We start from the raw sequence: 20,947 nt of genomic DNA, 5'->3' as shown, positions 1-20,947 counted from the left end.
CAGAACCGGGAGACTTCAGATGGAGGCCCGCCACGGGAAGCGAACTGTATCCGACGTTCGTCCCTCTGACACAGCAGCTCCCAGTTCCCGCACCGGAAGGAGGGGAGGGGGAACGGGGGGCTTCGAGGGGGGGATGGATGTCAGGGGTTCAGGAGCAGAGGCAAGGGCAAGGGAGGAAACAGAGAGCGAGGGGGAGGAGGCAGAAGAAAAGATGAGTGATGACGACGACCTGAGATCTCCGAGTCTTTCCAGTGAATCAGAAGATTCACAGAAAGGAGCACCAGTGGCCAGGGCAAGGGGGGAGCCTAGGGGGACACCCCAGGAAGATAGAGCCAGAGGGGACTCAGAGGAGAGCAGTTGGAAATCGGGACCAGCGTCACAGCCAGAGAGCAGGGAAGAGGAAGAGCGCCAGAGATCAAGCGCTGGCAGCTCGCAACAGGGGGGAGGGCACGAGTCAGGAGTGGCCACACCTCCATCGGGGAGCGAAGAAACGGTCAGACGGAAAGTGGAAGGTTGGGCGCGCGCGCCAAGTTCAAATGCACAGGAAAGTGACGCAGTAGGCAGCCAGGAAAGGGAGCCAGGTCCTAAAGCCCGGCGCAAGGAGACAGGGAGTTCCGGGGGGTCGGCGTCAGAAGAATCCCGGAAGGAAGAGACCCCGGGGGGCAGAGGGACCCAGAGGAGAACAGTCAGGCGGAAAAGGTGGAGCAGGGCTAGGATATTAAGTTGGTGCACAAGGGGCGGAGACTCAGACGGAGCTTCGCCGATCTAGCCATTAGACGTAGAGTTGCACGCAGCAGCTTGGGAATGGAAACTGTAACTCAATAAAGACTTTTACTTAATGACCGCTGGCTAGCGTGATCCTCTGTGAGCTAGGATCTTGAAGCAACTCTGACACATACTATGAGGTATTTGTGGTAAGGCAAATGCAAATGACTGGTACTGTAGTACTAGCTTAAAGAAACAATGTTGTTAAATCTGTGCAAGTCTTCCTAACAGCAGAATTTGGCTTATCTTCCAGATTTCTTCTCAGGGCAAAATAAAAACATTGCAAAATATGCAGCAATAGCAAAGTAGTAACAGAAAACTTGATGCCATATATTTGTGGGAGGTGCTATAGACATGATCATTACTGTATTTGTAATCCCTTTATCTTAATTTCTTTATAGTGCCCTGTCTGCCTAGGTTCATTATTCTGGGTTTGTTAAGTGTGGATGTGCTATGTAAATGCCATGTTTACCTGAAAATGCCTGGTTTACCTGGAACCAAGCTAGGTATATGCTGTATTGCCCAGGCCAAGCTGCTGGATTCAGGTCACTAGAGTGCTTTCACAGGCACGTGTGAAAACCCCCTTAACTGCTGATTATTATGACACCATTATTCTTTATCCTGCCCTTCCTCCACAAAACTCAATGTGATGCACATCATTCTCCTTTTCAATGTATCCTCCTCACAACTCTGTGAGGTAGGCAAGGCCGAGAAATGGTAACTGGCTCATGGTCACACAAAGAATGTCCTGAACCCAATACCCTGAGTGCTAGAACAGCACTCAAACCACTAGATCACACCACTGGCTCTTAAGCGTTTAAGAGGCTTTATACTGTATAGCACTTTATAACATGTACAACACACTATCAAGAAGGCCAGTATTACATCACCCACACTGAGGATGAGGATGAACTGTAATATTTATTTGGATATTCAGATACAGTAGTACCTTGGTTTAGGAACAGTCCTGTTTACTAACTATTCTGTTTACGAACTCCACAAAACCGGAAGTAGTGTCCCGGTTTGCGAACTTTACCTCGGTCTAAGAACGGAAGCCGAATGGTGGAAGGGCACCGGTGGCAGGAGGCCTCATTAGGGAAAGCGTGCCTCAGTTTAAGAACGGTTTCGGTTTAAGAACAGACTTCTGGAATGGATTAAGTTCATAAATCGAGGTACCACTGTACTGCTTTTTCATTTAAAAAAACAAACCACAAAGCCATATACAGCAGTGTTTTTCAACCTTTCTTGGGCAAAGGCACACTTGTTTCATGAAAAAAATCACGAGGCACACCACCATTAGAAAATGTTAAAAAAATTAACTCTGTGCCTATATTGACTATATATAAAGCAATTCTCTTGAATAGGAATCAAATAAACACAAAGAAAGTATTTTATAATTACTTTATTATGAAATAGTAAGTAAACAGAAATATGAAAAATTATAAAATACTTTATTCAGTGCGCAACCTGGGCTTGTTTGGCTGAACACAAAGCTGATATTCTGGCTGGAATCGAAGAAAGACACACACGTAGCTCTTCGTCAACAGCTCTCAGTCTCTCTCTGTATTTAGTTTTTATAGCAATCATGCTTGAAAAGCTCATCTCACACAGATATGTAGTGGAAAATGGGAGCAATGTCAAAATAGCTTTGTTTGCCAGAAGGGGGAACTCCTTGGCAGTATCCAACCAAAAACTGTCCAAAGGTAGATCAGCAAATCTTAGCTTGAAACCATGATTTTGTCTCAGTTCAGTTAGTTCCTCCTGCTCCTGTAAAGTCGTGTCCTTTCCACCAACTGATGCTGAGCTATAAGGGTCCCTAACCCAGTCAAGGCATTCAGTGAAGACTGAAGAGAGATAAAACGACAACTTCTCCGGTCCTCCTGGTGACTCGAGTCGCGACGTCTTCTCTCCGCTGCTGCGCACACTGTGCTCGGGCGGGAAGGAAGTCGGAAGATGATGTCCTACTGTGATAGGTCCAGGCTGGAGTCTGGACCAATCACAGCCCGGACATCAGAAAAGTGGAGGGTGTCCCCCTGAGGAGCGCCAATCGGCGCCCCTGCTGGCCAAGGGTGGGGTCAAAAACCCCACCCCATACCCAGGACACAGTCCGGCACCCGCCTAGTGGGTAAAAATTTGATTTTTTTTTAATAAAAAAAATCTTTCGAATTTTTCAATTTTTCCCATGGCACACCAGGCAACATCTCGCGGCACACTAGTGTGCCGCGGAACAGTGGTTGAAAAACACTGATATACAGTACCATGCACTAGCTTTGGGTTGGAAATGCAAGCTCCACTATTTGCAGTACTTAAATTAGCAGACAATCAGATAAAACCCATTTTACAAGGAAATGTAACACTAAAAAGTAGTCATGAACAATCAACACCAGGACAGAAGAGAAAACCAGAACATCAGCTGAAACTGTTCCAAGTATCTTCAGTGAGACTGCCCTCAGATAGACAGTTTTGCTGGTATGACTACTTGCTTACTGATAGCCCCCCAACAAAAAACACCCACACACTGGCAACAACAGGCTATCTGCCCCTGCGGCAGACCCAGATGCCAACTTTGTCCACAAACAACACTATTACAGGACCTAATAATGCTATTCACAACAACAATAATAGGGGTTTAAGCATTCGCCTCCTCATCTTCCCATGTGAAACACACACACACACACACACACACACACACACACTCGTCTAAATTCTACATGGAACAAACAGACCAGTATTTATGCAAAATAATAAACAGATACAATTCTGACACCAGGCATGGTAATATTCAAAAGCTAGTGGGGGCACTTTTCAGCCTCCAATGACACCCGCAATTTCCCTTAAAGTAGCAAAGGACCTTCAGGAGGGAGGCAGCAATGCAAAACTGCAGAATTAACAATGCATCAAGTGGTTCAATGCTATAACTTGTGGAGTGAACCAAGACAAATGATTTTTAGCACATTACATATGTTAATTGGCTTACCAATGCCAGGATATCTGTATTATTAGCAACTGTTATGCAAATTGCAACTGTTAATTATGTAATTATCACTGTCTGTCTGTACTCTCTCTGTTGTTTCTGATCCGCAAACAGCCTCCACCCCAGTGTGTGTGTGTGTGTGTGTGTGTAATATGCCTGTAACTCAGGATAACACTTCATGCCTATGCTGAAGTGGACTACGTGGATTATAGTTCATGAATGCTTATACCATAATAAATTTGTTAGTCTTTAAGGTGCCACAAGACTTACTATGAGGGCTATCCCTCTGGAAAATAAAAATGCCTGTCATTTCTCTATATCATGTGGCCTTAATAGCATTTTTAAAAAACAGCAGAAAAAGAAAATGTGAATTAGTGCAATGATATACATAATGTGTCTTGTGCCTGATTCTAGTTCTTCCACTTACCCTTCATCAGAGCGTCTTTTTATGCTTAGAAATTGCAGTAATAGGCCACTGTCACAGTAATAAAATGCTGCGTTAAAAAATAGTTGTCACTTAGAGCGGCCATAAAACAATAGCAATGAACATTGGGATAAAAAATAGTAGCAGTTTAGTGATAGCCATAAACCAATACTAATAAATGCTAGAGCAATATATAGTTCAAATAAGTCCTGGGCAGAACAGCTATCTTTCCCAGCTCCTGGGGAAAAGGAACTGTAAAAGTAGCCCTGATTGGCCAAATATATACCTTTGTCACACCCCTATTCCTTTGCAATGCCCCCTCTATGTCTTCTCTTTTGCTGTACCATGCTCCAAAAATCCCCTATTCTGGAGTCTCCTGGTCTTTCATGTTTCAGTACTTTATCTTATTGAATCCATCCTGCAAGCTGGATCGGTGACATCTGTTGGCACCTTTTGTCTTGCTCTGCCAATGCCCACTTCTCCCCTGTGTCTTCATCTGCGTTTTAATAGAGTGTTTTCACAAACTATGCTAAAAGCAGCTGTTGGTCTCAATGGCCTGGTACATGTGTCACGTTGAACCATAGCTTAAAACAAACTATAGTTTAATGAGAATGTGCAGTGGGCTGGTGCTGCCACACCACCCATAAAACAAGCCAGAGTCACTTTGTTGTGTCACCTGAACCTGGGCTTATGATTGCTCTCTCTCAAACAAACGAGTAATGGTAGCCACAGTTTGTTCTTGGTTGACTGCTTATGGGTTTGTTTGTTTTTGGAAGAAACAAACCATGAGTCAGGTTCAGACAATAGAAGCCAGACTCTGGTTTGTTTTGCCTGTGGTGCAGTAACTGTACGGGAGGAATGCCGCATGAACTTTTTAACAGTGTGTACTAACGCACTGCTAATTTACGTTAAGCCATTTATATGCAAAATGGGCTTTTGTTAACATAAACCGCAAAGTGAAACAGACCCGCTTGTACATTAAATGTGCATTCTATAATGTAGCTTTTAAAATTGACGTATGAACTCCAATTTTGACTGGTTTGAGGATCATTTACGTATAAAAAAATTGCCTTTTTGTTATTTTTTGCTAAAAATAACAAGCCCCCCCATTTTCTTTAGTAAAAAAACTTCAGGGGAAACTGCATTTTGAAACTGGTTTTGGAGTTATTTGCAGAGTAATAACTGAAACGAATGGAAATGGGTTATTGTTTTTGATTTGATTTGATATGTTGTGGTCTTGTTTGTGAACTGCCTTGAGACCTCTGGGTATAGGACGGTGTATAAATTGAACTAATAATAATAATGATGGTGATGATGTCAACAACCCATGTGGTGTGGGGCTGGTCTGGACGGTGCTCTGTACTACTAGCACCACTATGTGACTCCCACCAACAAAAGCTTGGAACCTCCCCTTCTCCATAATTATGGCCGATTCATAGACATCCTGCCACGTCATCCTATCAGCTGCTGCTGGGCCTCGTAGGAATCAACAGTGCAGCTGCTTCTATAGAGCCATAGATTGCCATAGATTTCCCTCTCCCAGCCCTTTGGAGAGAGCGTGAAGCAGATTCCAAAAGGATGGGTTGATACCAACTTTTTTTTGTTAGTGCTGTTTGAAACCAACATGCTTGTTAACTGGTGTTACTGGCAGTTATAATCCGATGGATACTAAGTACCGCTGTCAGCACTGCCAGCGTGTGATGAATTGCACTCCCATAATAAAAGAAGCTATATGGGGAAAAGGTTGGCAGGGCACCAAAATTCCGTTATCGGCTGTTTGGTAAAGATGTGCATGAGATTTTGTGAGCTTGGCAGCAGTTTTGGGAGTTTTACTTTCCTAGCAAATCCCCCATTTCATCACATGCTGTTTCTCTCTGTTTGTCACAGGTGTGCCTCTGTGCACTACGGTGCCGACCTGCCAGCAACCAGCATCATTATCACTTTCCATAATGAGGCTCGTTCCACCTTGCTCCGCACAGTGAAAAGGTAAGGCATGCTTTTAGCTCCGACGGGACTTGAGGTTTCAGCCCTAAACAAACCTGCTTGGAAGTAAATCAGCGAGGCTTACTCCAGAGTAAGAAGAGTTAAATCTGTCCTGCAAAACTGCAATCCCAAGTGTATATAGTGGGAAGAAAATCCCACTGGGCTCAGTGGGACTTATGCCCAAGTAACTTGGTTGCAATCTAGCTGTTTAGCTCATTTGATAGTCAAAAAAAGCACCTGAACATCTGTTTGGATAAATCTGCAGACCATTTGCTCACTGGATGCTTGGTGATGGGAGTTAACCCATATTGCCTGCTATATCCACAACCATCTTTTTCATAAACTGTGGTTCTGCTTGCATAATCACAGCATTGGTATCAATGTGTTAGAGACTCGGGGCCCAAAATTGGTTTTGTTTTTGTTTAAACGAACTCCCAACAATATACCTGCATCCCATTCCCTTTTGAAACTCATTTAAAGTCCCCCAAACTGTAACCATTGGCTGTGACCACCATTCGAAATAGGCTGTCCTAAGAACTTTGGGTTGTCCCAGTTTTTTTGTAGAGACCAGATTATATGTTCATCAGTCATGTATAGGACATATCTATGCAGGCTCACAGACTGAAATCCCCCAATGCAATAGATTAAAGTAGACAAGGGCTGAAAAGCTGAAGTCAGTGCAAAGAAGGAGCAAGTGAGGAACCTGCAGCCTTCACTCCTTTTCCTGCTTTTTTATAGACTACCATTTATTAAGCCAGGAGAAGTTTTCAATTAGCAATAATTGAACCTCGGATTAACCTCATTGGCTACGATAGTGCCTGAGCCAATATCTTATATGAGTGCAATATACAAGTTATAACTGGGCAAAGCATGAATGATGACATGTACTTGAGCAGGGACACGATATACTTCTGCCCTGTAACAAAGTAATTTAACACTTCAACATACGGTATTAAATTCCAGAATAGATAGCATTTCTACCCGACAACTCTTTAGATATTTGAGAAATTCCCCAGGGTAATTCAGGGCACTTACTGGGCATCAAGCAGCAGATGGAGAGGTGGTAGTGATGGGGAGAGGTATTTTGGTGTGAGTATTGAATTGGGAGCTTCTTCATGCAGTTCATATACTCTGGCACATAATAATAATAATAATAATAATAATAATAATAATAATAATAATAATAATAATAATAATGCCATCCATCTGTCTCAAGAGACAATGGAGGAGTGTGCCTCTCGAGTGAAGTCAGACTGTTGGACAGTTACAGTGACTGCTGTGGCTGTAGAGGCCGATATGGGAGAGACAAGTTTTGTTGCAGCTGGGGCAGATGAAGGTGTCTGGTTGTGCTTCTGCAGATGCACCATGGCGTTTCTTCTTTCTGCGCTCCTCCTGGTGGTCATTCCTCCTCTGGTCACTGTCTCCAGGCACTGCAGCTGTAATGATGATAATAGTAATGATAATATACAGCAAATGTCTTATAACTCAAAAGGCACTGAGAATGGAAGGTTTTTATCTGGTGCTGAAAGATGGTCGGTGCTGGCCCCAGCTGAACCATAATGTGTAGGTATTGTGCAGCCGGGGTGCCATTGCTGAGAAGGTGATCCTTACAAGCCACAGTCCTTATGCGTGCATGTACAAATTACAATTAAAAATAGGAGTCACACCCCAAAGTTCTGCTTTCTATTTTAACTCCCCCTTTCTAGTTTTTGTTTCAACATTATTGCATTAGTATATATATTTTTTAATGTAATAAAAAAAAAAGTCAGCTGAAATTTTTTTCTCAGGAGGAGGGATTTGTGACAAAGCAGCAACCAATCAGGGCTGGGCACAGCCGGTTTCTGCTGCAAACTAGCAGACCTTGTGTCTGCCTGCCTAGTCTCCATCAGGTCACAAAGCCCTGAATAGGGTTCAGGCATGTGTGACAAATCCAATTTTTAATATATATTCTTTTCATGCATCCTTGGCTTGGCTGCTTCTGGTTTTCTTTTTGCCACAAATAAACATTTCCAATGACCATTTCCCCCAATATCTTTCCAGGCTAAAGAATGCAGCAAGACTGTTTACTCTTGGGGGTTGTTGTTGTTTCCTGAGAAAATGTCCTCTGCTCCCTTTGAGATATTAAACTTTTGCTAAAAGTGTCCTTTAAGCAGTCTTCCAGGTCAGAGAAATGCTTTCTCTGTGGACACAGAGGTGGGGAAAGGGGGAGGGAGAGAGAAAGAAAGGGAGAGTGTATCTCAGCTGGAAGGCAGCAGAGAGCACCTCTGGCAGTGATGCATTATTCATCGGAACTATTTTCCCTCACTCCAGGTCTTAGGGTCTTGCAGAAAACTGCTTTGTGAATAAATAAGAGGTTCTTTCAAGTGCAGCCTGGCTGGGCTTCATGAATGCAAGGATGCTTTTGCGCACTGGAGGAAACAGAACAAATCTTTTGCAAGGCAGTATTGGTCTTGGGGAGGCTGCCTCTGGGGAGCATAAAACTTTTGCTCTGAACAATAGGCAGTCAGGCCGGCAGGACAGACCCACAATCTGTATGTGCCCCCCTCAGCAGTGAAACAATCAAATTCAATAACTGGCCATTCAATAACCGCCTCAAAATAAAGCCAGCCTTCGAAGCAGGGGCGCTGACAGCGCACACCAGCTGAATAGCTGCTTAGCTCCCAGCAAAGATGGCTGAACTATTCTTGGGTTCAGCAGTGCAACGCAGGAGCTATACAACTTAGATGGGACTATATTGCCCATCTAAGTGCTTCCTTTCCAAAATGACAGCTGCCAGGTCTCAAGTATTCCTGGATGACTGTTGTTTCGGGGCCATTTCCGCAGGTCAGGAAGGCTGAAGCTTGGAGCGTTGATGAGAGCTGTTGCTTTATCAAGGGTAGGGCTGCCATATGTCCAGACATTACCTGGATTTCAAAGGCAGAATTGACGTCCAGGAGGGATTTCCAAAAGGCGGCACTTTGTCCTGGATCTTAGGCAAGTCAATTGAAAAATCGCTTTTTTGTGTGTGTGTTTTTAAAAAGCTCCTGGTTTTTACTTTTTGAAATATGGCAACCCTAATCAAGGGAGCAACTCAAATGGTAAGCCTATATAGGAGCTGCGGATTCCACCCTTTCTTGGGTCTCAATCACAGAGCAACGCCATGGGCTGGGAACTTCAAAACTCTGAAGTACCTGCATTTCTCACCATCTCTTCTGCCTCTCTAGCCCTTGAGGGAGATGAGGGGAGTTCTAAGAGCCAGCCTGAAGCTCAGGCAGTTCCTGTAGGAATCATCATGGCTGGGGCAGGAATATCAGGTTTGATGGCACTTCAGGATCACTGCAGGGTGGAGATCTGCTGGAGGGTCCAGCTCTCTTTGCTCTTCATCTGAGGAGACCTTAGGTTTGAGGCAAGGGAAGGGATAAATCCTGACAATTTTTTATTCTTTCATAGCACACCTAAACCTGACTGCAATTCTGACTAGAAATGGTTTCTTATCTCTAATTCCAACCAGGAATGGGCTAGAAATGAAGAGGGTCTTAATTTCGTCCCATTCTGTAGATTCTTTCCCCTAATCCTGCCCCTAAATGAATGAGGGTTGATTGTTAGGAGTTTGGGGGGTGGGGGTGGGGAGGAGGGATTCTGCCAGTCACATCATTTTGAAACCTCTGGAACTAAACCACAGCATTAAAAACAGGTTCTAGGATTAAGACCTAGCAAATCTTGACTCCTATTAAATTCCCATTGTCTTCTACGGTTAAGAGAATACTTATAGCTCCAAGTCTTTGCTCATGGTGATAAAGTGTAAATCATGGCTATGCTACACTCAAGGGTAAAGTATAAGGCTAGCAGGCAATCATCCATGAAGTCATATATCTCTTGGACTTTGCATTAGCTGAATCAGAGGAATGGTTGGAGTTGACCTTCAGCAAAATGTTACGGTTAAGGTTATGACTGAAGCAGGGATGGTATGGGGTTGCAATGGCAACCAGTAGGCTGACAATCAGTGCTGGAAGGTAGTAAAAGCTTCCCTAGCACCTGGCCCATTTCCAGGCCCAAGTCTACCATTAAAGCCCTTCATAGCTCGATTCCTCAGTACCTGAAAGTTATTCTTTTCAAAGACCCCAAGATCTTCAAACGAGGCCTGTCTCTTAAGTGGTCCCCCATGGTGACATTTAGTGAGCAGTCAACTGTAGAGTGCCCCATCAGAGACCCACCTCAGAATCTTTTTGATACCAGACGAATAGGCATTTTTGTTCTCCCTCAGTGATTTCATTAACAAAGATATAATGGCCTAGTCTTTCCACATATTGGTGCCATTCTCCTGTTTCTGGATTGAATCCCTTAATTCTCCCATAGGATATCTGATTCCCCCCCCCCTTGTTGCCATGGTTCTAACTTGATATATAAGACCAGGTTACTAAATTTTAAGACCCAGAAAAAGAGGCAACAGCCTCTTGATGAACACTTTAGCACACAACTGGATAGGAAAATGAAAGTAACCACAAGAACAAGCTAAATTGTAGAGTCTTGAGATAATGCTTAGCTCTATCATTACCCATTACTACACCCAGGCTTTTAAAGATCATTTTAAAAAAATCTGTATAACGTTATGGCTTGAGCATGGTTGCTTTTGTTCTGTGGAACATATCTCTTGGCTTTCTGTATTAGCTGGTTGTTGCTGTGATGTTTTAATCTCTAGACCCTCTTCCTTGGAATGGTTATTTTTTAATAGTTACTTTATTTCCTGCTTTATTGATTTATTGAAACTGTGATTTTTAATGCTTTATTTTGTACGTCACCCAGAAAACTATTGTTGGGCGCTTGATTAATGGAGTAAATCAATCAATAGATTGTGGCGTGTCTGTGGTGCAGCAAAGGCGTGAATTGGCCAATGAGGAAGTCAGCTCTGAGAATGGTCAGTCATCAAATCCTTATGAGAAGGTGCTGCACGGACACAAAAGCCTGCGGCTTGTTTGATACATTTCCTGTGGTAGTGCAATAGTCACTGTCCCATCATTCTCCTACAAAATGCATGCAGTGTTTTTAACTTTCACCAGTCTGTTTAGGTCTGCCCTAATTATATAGGTAGAGGTTGTAGAAATATAATTATCAGGAGCACTGTGAGAACAATCACAAGATGCCAGCTGCTGTGCTACATTGAGTAATGCATGAAACATGCCAGCTAATCTTGAGGATAGGTTCAAACATGCCAATTGAGATGATATAGAGCCTAAGCTTCCCCATCATTGGGATGTTTTAGATTGCAACTCCCATCAGCCCCAGCCAGCACGGTCAGGTATGAAGGATGTCGCAAGCCAAGAACATCTGGAGAGAGCCCTCTGCGACATCCTGCCAGGGTTTGCCCCATTGCTGGGCTCATTGGGAGGTCAGCGAGAGGCAGCACCTAGTAGTGAAGTCAGCACTGCCTGGCAGCCCCACATGTGGAATGAGCCATGGGTGCTGGCCAGAACTCTTATCCTTACACCCACAGCCTAATTCCTTCCTACTTTTTCTGAAGGTCTTTGGGCAACCATCACCACTCAAGTGGAAGTGGTGGTGCTCAGATATCAGACTCCAACCAGGAAAAAACTGAGTCTGAATCTCCTCAGAAGACCTTATATCCTGCATATACAGCACCCTCTCTTGAAGAGGATACATATCCCCAAGCCCAATGCCCTGAAGGGAACACTGTTGTTATTGTTTTAGCCAGGGCTGTCTCTATCCAGGGGTGCAAGGGGTGCAGGGCACCTGGGCGCCAAATTCTGCGGGGCACCGTATGCCCGCTGCTGAAGCCACCTAAGCTCTTACCACCACCACCTCAGAGACTGAGCAACAGCCGCCACGCCGCTCCCCACGGCAGGGCCCCTGACCCGGCTGCCATTGCCCAGAGCCCCGGCTGGGAGAGGAGGATGAGGAAGGAGTGTGGGAAAAAGCAGCAACGGTGCCAGTGGCAGCATCTGCAGCGGCGGGGAGGCAGTAGGAAGCGGCGGGAAGGTGTGTGTGTGGTGGAGCTGGACGGGCCATTGCTGCAGTGCTCCTGCAGAATGGAGCGGGCGATGGGGCAGGCCCCGCAGAGAAGGACAAGGCGGCAGCAGGGACTGTCGCCACCCCTCACAGCTGCGGCGGCACCTCAGGCCAAGCCTGAATTGGGCTCAGCGGTGAAGCTGGAGCAGCCGCTGGCGCTGCAGAGACCTTGGGAGAAGCTGTGACTGGAGGAGCGGGAGGAGGAGAAGGAGGCGAAGTGAGTGAGCAAGAGCATCGACCAGGCACTCAAGGAACAGAAAAGGGAATACAAGCAGACACACTGCCGTGGTGATGTGCGGGGCCGGCCAGAGTCCCATCTCAGCCTCTCCCTTCCCTGCCCTGCAGAGCCTGCCTGCTGGGAAGTGGTGGCTCCTTCACCCACCCGTCCAACAGACGGACCCTTCAGGCCGGTGAAGGCGCTGTAACCCCTCCCCTGGCACCAGGGGGGTTAGCTCCGCCAGCTGTGTGTGTGCACTCCTTTCCCACCACGGCACAGGCTTCCCTCCCTCCTTCCAGTCTGCCCTAAATTTGGGGGCACTGGGCGAATCTTTGCACCCTGGCATTGCATATGCTAAAGACGGCCCTGGTTTTAGCCACAGAGTCCTATTTACATTAGAGCTCCACCAGTGTGAAATAACAAATGAGAACCAATAAGACCTTTTTTGTTTTTTGTTTCATCATAATTGTTTTTCTATTTTTCATTTACACGGAAACTGTGGAACACAATTTGCTTCTGATGAGCCTCTCCCCATGGACTCCAAAACATCCTCTCATGGCAAAAGGGGCCGTACCACCTGACATTTCATGTGGGGAAATAGTTTCTGGCATGCTATTTTGTTGCTGTGGGGGCTAATTCCTTCATACCACTGCACTGTGCATATTTGAATGAAACCATGAGTCCATGGTGCTCATGTATACTTTAGCAGTTTGTGCCTTTTTCATGAGACCAGCAAGAAACAAAAAGTTCCCTTTAGCTCAGGTTCACTTGTTATTCTTGGTTTGCTGATAGAAATAGAAACAATAACAACTCTGGCTTAATTTTCAAGGTGCTTGAGGTAAGCCATGTATCTCAATAAAATGGATCTGAATGCACTAGGCTGGGCATGAATTATTACTGTGAGTATAATTGCTGCTGCCTTCGCCTACACAGCCGGAGTCCATACCACTAAGTAATTACTGTAAAGTGCTGTGGGGTACCTGAAGTATGAAAAGGGCTGCTCTGTTCCAACTATTGGTTTCTTGCAAGCCTGCACAGGACCGCAGCAAAATCAGGAAAGAAGGAGGTGATGGTGTAAAAATTGTGCTGCCTGCTTATTTTGCAGTGGCCGGTCACCCTCTTCTCATGCCATTCTGCTTTCCTTCCAAAAGTGCAGCAGGTGGATTTGGCCTTCTGTGACAATTAGGGGCTGATTTGATTTTGATTAATCAGCCATTCGAGTAGCACCTGTTGAAAATTATATGTAATTAAATTGTTATAGATGATTACAGAGTTGTTTTCCAAAACAGAAGTTTAATTTCACTTTGGGGAATGGCAGCGATGAAGAAGTCCGATTGACGAGTTAACGTTAAGGCCAAAAATCTATAAAACCGACTAATGAGTTTCTATGCCTGAGTTGTGGCTTGATGCCCCATGAGGCTCCTATTTCAAAGATGATGAGATCCCAACCAGTCTGTTTGAAATCTGGGGGCAATTGCGAAGTCTGAAAATAAACTTCCAGGCGGAGCTGGTGTAGCATTGCGGCTAAGACTCCAGAGGCCTTGTTTTGAATCTCACTTCTGCTGCAATGAATGGTCAAAGGAATAGAAAAGTTGTACTCGGCCTCACAATATGGGGATAATAATTATGACCTTTAAAAAAATGTCCTTTTAAGGGTTCGAGCTGTTTAAAGTGCTGTATAATTCAAATGCTAATTGTTGTTTATTACTGCTGGAGTCTCTTCTAGCATCCTCTGGAAAATATTGACTCCCATGCTTTAGTTCTTGCCTTTAAGTAGATCTTAAAAATCATCCTAGGTTTTCATTTTGATCTGAGTGCTGTGACTTATGGAGCCAACACGCAGTGTTTCTCAACCTTGGGTCCCCAGATGTTGTTGGACTACAACTCCCATCATCCCTGAGCTCTGGCCTTGCTAGCTAGGAATGATGGGAGTTGTAGCTCAACAACATCTGGGGACCCGAGGTTGAGAAAGGCTGCGAGGAAGGGATCAGCAGATTCAGAGCAATCCCAAAACTTAAAGAAGGGGGGATTCAAAGTGGGGGTCCCTCAAACCAGACACTGAGCGTGCTCAGTGCTGGCAGAATGTTAACTGCTGAGAAGGGGAAAGTGTATGTATACACACACACATGTATAAAATATAGCCAACCCCCTCAGCTAAATGCACTGTTAACATGTTCGCACCAGGGTTACACTGCAACATTTTCTTACAGCGCTTCCCTGGTCATGGTTTAATTGTTCTTTGACTTTAACGGCCCTCCTCATTTCCTCATGGGTGGCAGAGTCATTGACATTTCCTTTGTAGTTATCTTGTACATCTGAAGCATTCCAGGCAGGGATGATGAAGAAGAGAAGAGTTTGGATTTGATATCCCGCTTTATCACTCCCCTTAAGGAGTCTCAAAGCGGCTAACATTCTCCTTTCCCTTCCTCCCCCACAACAAACACTCTGTGAGGTGGGTGGGGCTGAGAGACTTCAAAGGAGTGTGACTAGCCCAAGGTCACCCAGCAGCTGCATGTGGAGGAGCGGAGACGCAAACCTGGTTCACCAGATTACGAGACTACCGCTCTTAACCACTACACCACACTGGCTCACACATACATCTACATTTTCTTCTAATAGCCCTTGGCACACCAGCTACAGGCCTCTTAAGGAGCCGTGGTAGTGAGGGCTTTGATTAGTGCCAGCCACTGGGCGTTAGAACTTGCAAAGTGGAGTTAAAGGAGTTAAACTACAAGAAAGAAGATTCCACCTAAACATTAGGAAGAACTTCCTGACAGTAAGAGCTGTTCGACAGTGGAATTTGCTGCCAAGGAGTGTGGTGGAGTCTCCTTCTTTGGAGGTCTTTAAGCAGAGGCTTGACAACCATATGTCAGGAGTGCTCTGATGGTGTTTCCTGCTTGGCAGGGGGTTGGACTCGATGGCCCTTGTGGTCTCTTCCAACTCTATGATTCTATGATTCTATGATTCTAGATGAATAGCTGGAGTTAATAATAAACCTTTATTGTCACTACACCACTTGTGTGCAGTGAAATTAAACTAGCCCCCCCCCATACACTCAGTCTTGTTTGCGCTCTGTGTGCTTGTCAGAAGTCAATTGCGCCACTATTTTTTCCCATTCAGCAGCCCAACAGCCCACGGATAAAAAATGTTCTTTAATCTGTTGGTGCGGCTGACTATACTTCTGTATCTCCTGCCCAAAGGTAGGAGATTAAAGAGGTGCTGGCCAGAGTGTGAATCGTCCCTAAGAATTTTCCTCGCTCTCCTGAGGCAGCATTTCCCGCAATGTCTTCTAGCGAACACTGAGGACAGCCTATGATGTCATGTGCTGTATTTCCCACCCTCTGTAGGGACTTCCTGTCCACGGCTATCAAACCAGTGTAGCACACTGTTATACATTATGAAAGGACACTTTCTGTTGTGGACCAGTAGAAGGAGATCATCAATTTTTGTTCGACATTGTTCTTTCGCAAGACCCTAAGGAAATGGAGTCTCTGTTGGGCCTTCCTAACCACCTGGGTTGTATTGATTTTCTAAGTGAGCTCTTCACTAAGGTAAACTCCCAGGAATTTAAAGGAAGAGACTCTCTCCACACAGCCCCACCCCCGATATACAACGGGGCTCGTTCCCCTCTCTTCCTCCGAAAGTCCAACACCATCTCCTTTGTCTTACTGACATTTAGGTGCAAGTTGTTCTCTAGGCACCATGTAGAGACTTTTTGAACCTCCTCCCTGTACGCTGATTCATCTCCACCTGTAATTAGACCCATTATGGTGGTATCATCTGCAAACTTAATAATTGCAGTGAATGAATCAGATGAAATACAGTCATATGTATACCACGAGTACAGGTAGGGACTCAGCACGCATCCCTGTGGGATGCCAGCGCTGTGCTTCAGAGAGGTAGATGTAACAGGCCCAGTCCTCACTATTTGTGTGCGATCCCTCAGCAAGTTTTTAATCCAATCACAGATGGTAGAAGAAAGGTCCAGGTCCATCAGTTGCCTCAGGCCTTGCCTAAGCTAGGATAAAGGATGCAGGGAGAGGAGCATCAGGTGGGTCTGACTGAGCATGGAGCCTAAAGAGGGAGAAACTAGCATTGGGATGGGGTGGGACTGGCCAGGGTTGAAGCCTTATTGCTGATGAGTGGCCAGTCTGTGGGGCAATTAGTTTGAAGCAGTGCAAGCACCAAAGAACTGGAGGTTGCGTGAAAGCAATGTACTACAGACACGATGAGAGACAGCAGGGAAGGCAGGCCACCTATGACTGCAATACAGGAGATCCAGCAGTGACCGAGGACCTGTCTTCTTGGATTGGACAAATGAATGGGAATGGTGATCATTCTCACAATACTGGTATGTACTATAGACCAGGGGTTCCCAATTCATGGTCCATGGATCACAAACCTCATTGAAGGGGCCCCTGGCATGTTTGTGAAGAACACTTACAATTTGAATTTTTGTGGGATTCTACGGAACTCAAATGTAATACAATAAAATACAGTATAAGAAATAAAAGAAATAATGAAGTGCAATTAAAAATCAAAGCATCTAGCACAAGGCATGGCAGTAGCTACAATAGGCAGAAAAATCATGCAGCGGTTTGCCAAAGCCTTGGGAATCTTCAAGTGGCCCATGGCGGGGGTGGGGTGAGGGGAAGCTATTACTATTGGGGAATGTTGTTGTTTTGAATTGTTTTTAATATTGTTTGTAATGTCGTAACCCACTCTGGGACCTTGTATAAATTAACAACAACACTGATGGTTGATGTTAAAACATTAACATCATTAGACATTTAAAAAGTCCCCACTGCTTTGAGAACACAAATTGAGGTTTTTAGGCTTCTCATAAACTGGTCCCAAAAACAACAACACACCCCAAAAGAAGATCCAATAGTGTATTAGCATTTTGTCACTCACTTTCATACCAACAGTGCAAATACAATTTGGTCTAAATGTACAGATTGACAAGCAACAAACTTGTGAATTGAGATTGGTAAAAACAGGGAGGCCAACAGTAGCCAGAGCCCATGACAGACGGAAGCAATTCTAGGTTTGTCCCCATGCTGATCCTCATTTAGTTCTGCAAAGGCAGTGCTGAGACCCAGGAGGAGGTGGCTGACAGCCAGTGGCACCCCTGGGCAGATTGCAGGTAAGAAGACATGTGGGCATTCACTGAGGGCAGACTGAGGTTGGTGGGGCAGCGCCCCATTCGCCCAAATAGGCCAGCTTCCATTACCATAGAAACAACAGGCCGCCTTATCCTGATGAGCTGCAGTCTGGTGGGGAGGGAAAAATACAATTCAGAACCTTGAGTGGAAAATGTGGTTTGAAAGTCTGGCTATTAATTGCCTTTTATCTCTAGGTGCACATAAACAACACAGTCATTGATTTGTGCAATCGTTGGCACACAACGTGCAGGAAGCAAGTACCAAGGGCTGTCAACCATTGAATATCTATTATGATCCAAGTTAATGAGTTGCATAGTGAACATAATCCACAGTTCAGACAAAAGAGGTTGCAATTTAAATAGCTATGTTGATATGTGACTAAATGTAGAACTTGGGGGAACTATGGAAGTTGGAATCTAAAGTTACGAAAAGCAGGAATAATACATTTCACTAATCTTGCCATCGGAAGCCTTTCCCCTTTTCTAGTGTGACAGCAAGCTGGACTAGATATGGAGGAACTGCCAGGAGAAATGATGTATATACTGACAACCCCTTTTGAAATTACGGATTTGTGTTTGAGGGGGGCACAAAGATGGTAAGAGAGACCTGAAGCTTGGAGTCAGGGGCCTCCTTATTTTTTGCAGAAGTGAAAAAAACAGAGAATAAAAGTCATTCAGAATTACATACCTGATTTTGTTCTGAGGAAATATTTACTTGGCAAGGATTTTGTCTTAAGCCATTCACTCTCTGAGGACTTATCCTTGTTTCTCAATGGGTGTTGCTATTAATGCACACGTTTGCATCTGCTATTGGTGTTGGGTGCAAAGGGCTGAGTGTGCTTAACTTCTTGAGGATGGAGCATGTTTCAGATCTCCAACTAACTGATCCAGGCAAAATTTGTCTGTTGCTGAACATTAAGGTATTTGTGCCTTTGGGAGCCCTAGTACTGGCAAGGCGGGGATCCTGAAGTGTGACGTGCAGGAGCAGCCTGTCTTCCAGAAACATTTAAATGGCCTCTTGAACAGCTTTCCCATTGGCGTCTCATGTCCTCTGCAGGGGGATGGTTGTCGGTCTGTTTGCTTGACATCTTTTGCATCGCAAGAAGCAGCTGTCTCTCATGAACTGCTTGCTCATTTGGCATCCCCCGCCCCCTCGCTTGCTCTGCAGAAGATCTCTGTCAGTGAAAGTGTGTCTGCACCAGCTACTTGCTCCAAGATATATCCTGGAACTTCATCCTGCATAGTGTCTCAGGGAATCGGTCCCTCATAATAATATTGTGGTTATTTAACATTTTAAGAATATTCAAAGCACTATCCTTACATTAGTTCAGCTTTTCTTACAACACCCCTGTGAAGTAGGCAGTGATGACGGGGGGGGGGATTTTTCCTAGTGCTTAATTCTTTCATGGAGAATTGTCCGTTTCACGAGTTCATTAGTAACAAAGAATGGATGCAAACTGCAAATTACAGTAAGCAAGCATGGCTGTCCCCGAGTTTTTAGCTTTGTTTAAGGTATTTTATTTTACTTCTTTATTTTTGTACCTCTTTTGTACTTACTCTTTTCTAGAACAAGGTTGGGGAACCTCTGGCCTGTGGGCTGCAAGGCCTCCAGGCCTCTGTGTCTGGCCCTCAGGAATCTCCCTAGTCCAGGCCACCTTCCATCTCTCATCACCCCACTCTGTGCCCTCCTCAAATACTTTTGTCTGGCTGCAACGTAACCTTGAACATTGATAATGCCCATTGCTTGCCTCAGTGGAGGATGGGGACAGGCATGTTTGTGTGTAAACTTCTGCCTTTTGCAAGGCTAGACATGATCCTTCTATACAAAGGTAAGAGTCACCTCATTTGCTTGGCCTATCCTTGCTTTGGCGCTGCTCACACCTGGGATGCAGCCCCTGGAAGTTTGGCCACAAAGGAATGTGGGCTTTAGGTGGCAAAATGGCTCCTCTGCTCTGCTCTAGAGTGCTATATTCTTTCTGATTGCCTTATGCAAATTTCCATATTCTGCAATAATTTTTTTCTGGAAACCCCACAAAAGGTGGTTCAGTATCGTTTATCTCCACCTTGTGGGGGGGGGGGGAGCAGAAGCCAAAAGAATAAAGACTTGTCTGAGTAATTCCTCTGGCGGTCTTTTCATGTGGAACTATGTGCACACAGATTGTGCCAGGAATGACTTACCCCAGAAAGTGGAGACATCTGTGATAAGAAATGGACACTAGGCTTGTGGACAAGTGAGAGAGAGAGAACTCTGTCTTTGGGATGTCGTAGAGGTCGATTATATTTTAGAAATCAGGAGCTGGTGATGCTAGAGGGAAGTGGGATTCTTCCTGTGAGAGAGGATCGTTTCAAAGAACAAGAGAGAAGATTCCAACTGTGGGATGGGTTTTAATGGGTAGGAGAGGATATATTAATTGCAATTTATCCATCCAGCCACCCACATATGTGGGTTGAGAACAGCTTTTCAAATCCCATCCTTGGCAGCAAAATTAAAAGCATAGGAATTACATGGTAAAACCTTGTTTTGAGCAAGTCCAGCTATGAAAAGTTGGTTCCCCTTTCTTACCCAGCTTATAAAGATTCAGGAAACAATCTGGGAAGTAAATTTAAAAATAAAAATAAAATTTACTTTATTTTTTATGCATTGCATCACAGCAACAGTAGCAATAAAAAATTGTGCAAGCAAAATACTTGTACTTACTTCAGGCATGTGCCTAAGGCTGGAACAAGCAGAGGTATATCTGCATCCAATGCTTCAAAGGAAGAAGGAGGGGTGAGAGGAACAGGAAGTACTATATACTCCTTCCGCTCTAGATGAGAAAGGGTAATGACATCACACAGAGTCCTCTCTACTGATTGTGTTTCTATGGTCTTAGTATCTGCCTATCAGCAGTACACCTTTGTGGACTTAGCCCTTTCTCATGCTAACTAGCAAGAATATTCATTTGTTAGGTTTGGCTGCTAATCGCCCACACTAACTGCCTTTGTTTTATTCCCATAGTTGCTAATGGGAATTCAGATCTATAGGGAATAATATTGATAGGAGACAGGTGATTGAAATGTGACTAAGGGCCCCTCCAGAATGATTGTTTTTTGTGTGTAGGTATATTCTGCAGCGTGTCATTCATGTAACAATAGTGCAAAAATGCTGGATTTATCCACACATTATTCTGCTTTATTAGGTTTTCTGCCATGCTTCCCCAGTGTTATTGCTGTCTGGAGGGGCACTCTGGTGCTATAACACATCAAAAGTAGGGCAAGCACCCAGACAACACTCAGAATGTGGAAGGAAAAATTGCAGGATTTCAGCAGGGAGCGATGGGACAGGCAGATACCGCAGAGGAAGCAGTGTGAGCAACCCAAAATGTTTGCAGACGCAAATGGTATTGAAAGTGCAATCACGTATAACCATCACAAATA

General features: G+C 44.7%; 1 protein-coding gene and 1 long non-coding RNA gene across 4 annotated transcripts in view; one reads left to right on the top strand and one right to left on the bottom strand.

Moving 5' to 3' along the window:
- The window catches only part of GALNT16 (polypeptide N-acetylgalactosaminyltransferase 16), a 145,684-nt gene that overhangs the window by 82,701 nt on the left and 42,036 nt on the right, over positions 1-20,947 (top strand). For all 3 annotated transcript variants that reach the window (XR_014005840.1, XM_081186229.1, XM_081186228.1), the window contains exon 3: positions 6,051-6,149. Coding sequence is in view for 2 of the 3 variants with exons in the window: in XM_081186229.1 (XP_081042355.1) it covers positions 6,051-6,149 (99 nt within the window). In the remaining variant the exon portion in view is untranslated. The remainder of the gene's footprint in view (positions 1-6,050; positions 6,150-20,947) is intronic.
- Positions 12,900-20,328, bottom strand: LOC308582990. The gene is made up of 3 exons (XR_014005986.1): positions 20,229-20,328; positions 19,709-20,120; positions 12,900-13,593 (listed from the first exon to the last, which is right to left on the bottom strand). It is a non-coding gene; the product is annotated as an uncharacterized lncRNA (long non-coding RNA).

This window comes from Podarcis bocagei (assembly GCF_964188305.1).
Source record: "Podarcis bocagei genome assembly, chromosome: 1".
NCBI lineage: Eukaryota > Metazoa > Chordata > Lepidosauria > Squamata > Lacertidae > Podarcis > Podarcis bocagei.
This window is presented reverse-complemented; position numbering and strand designations above follow the sequence as displayed.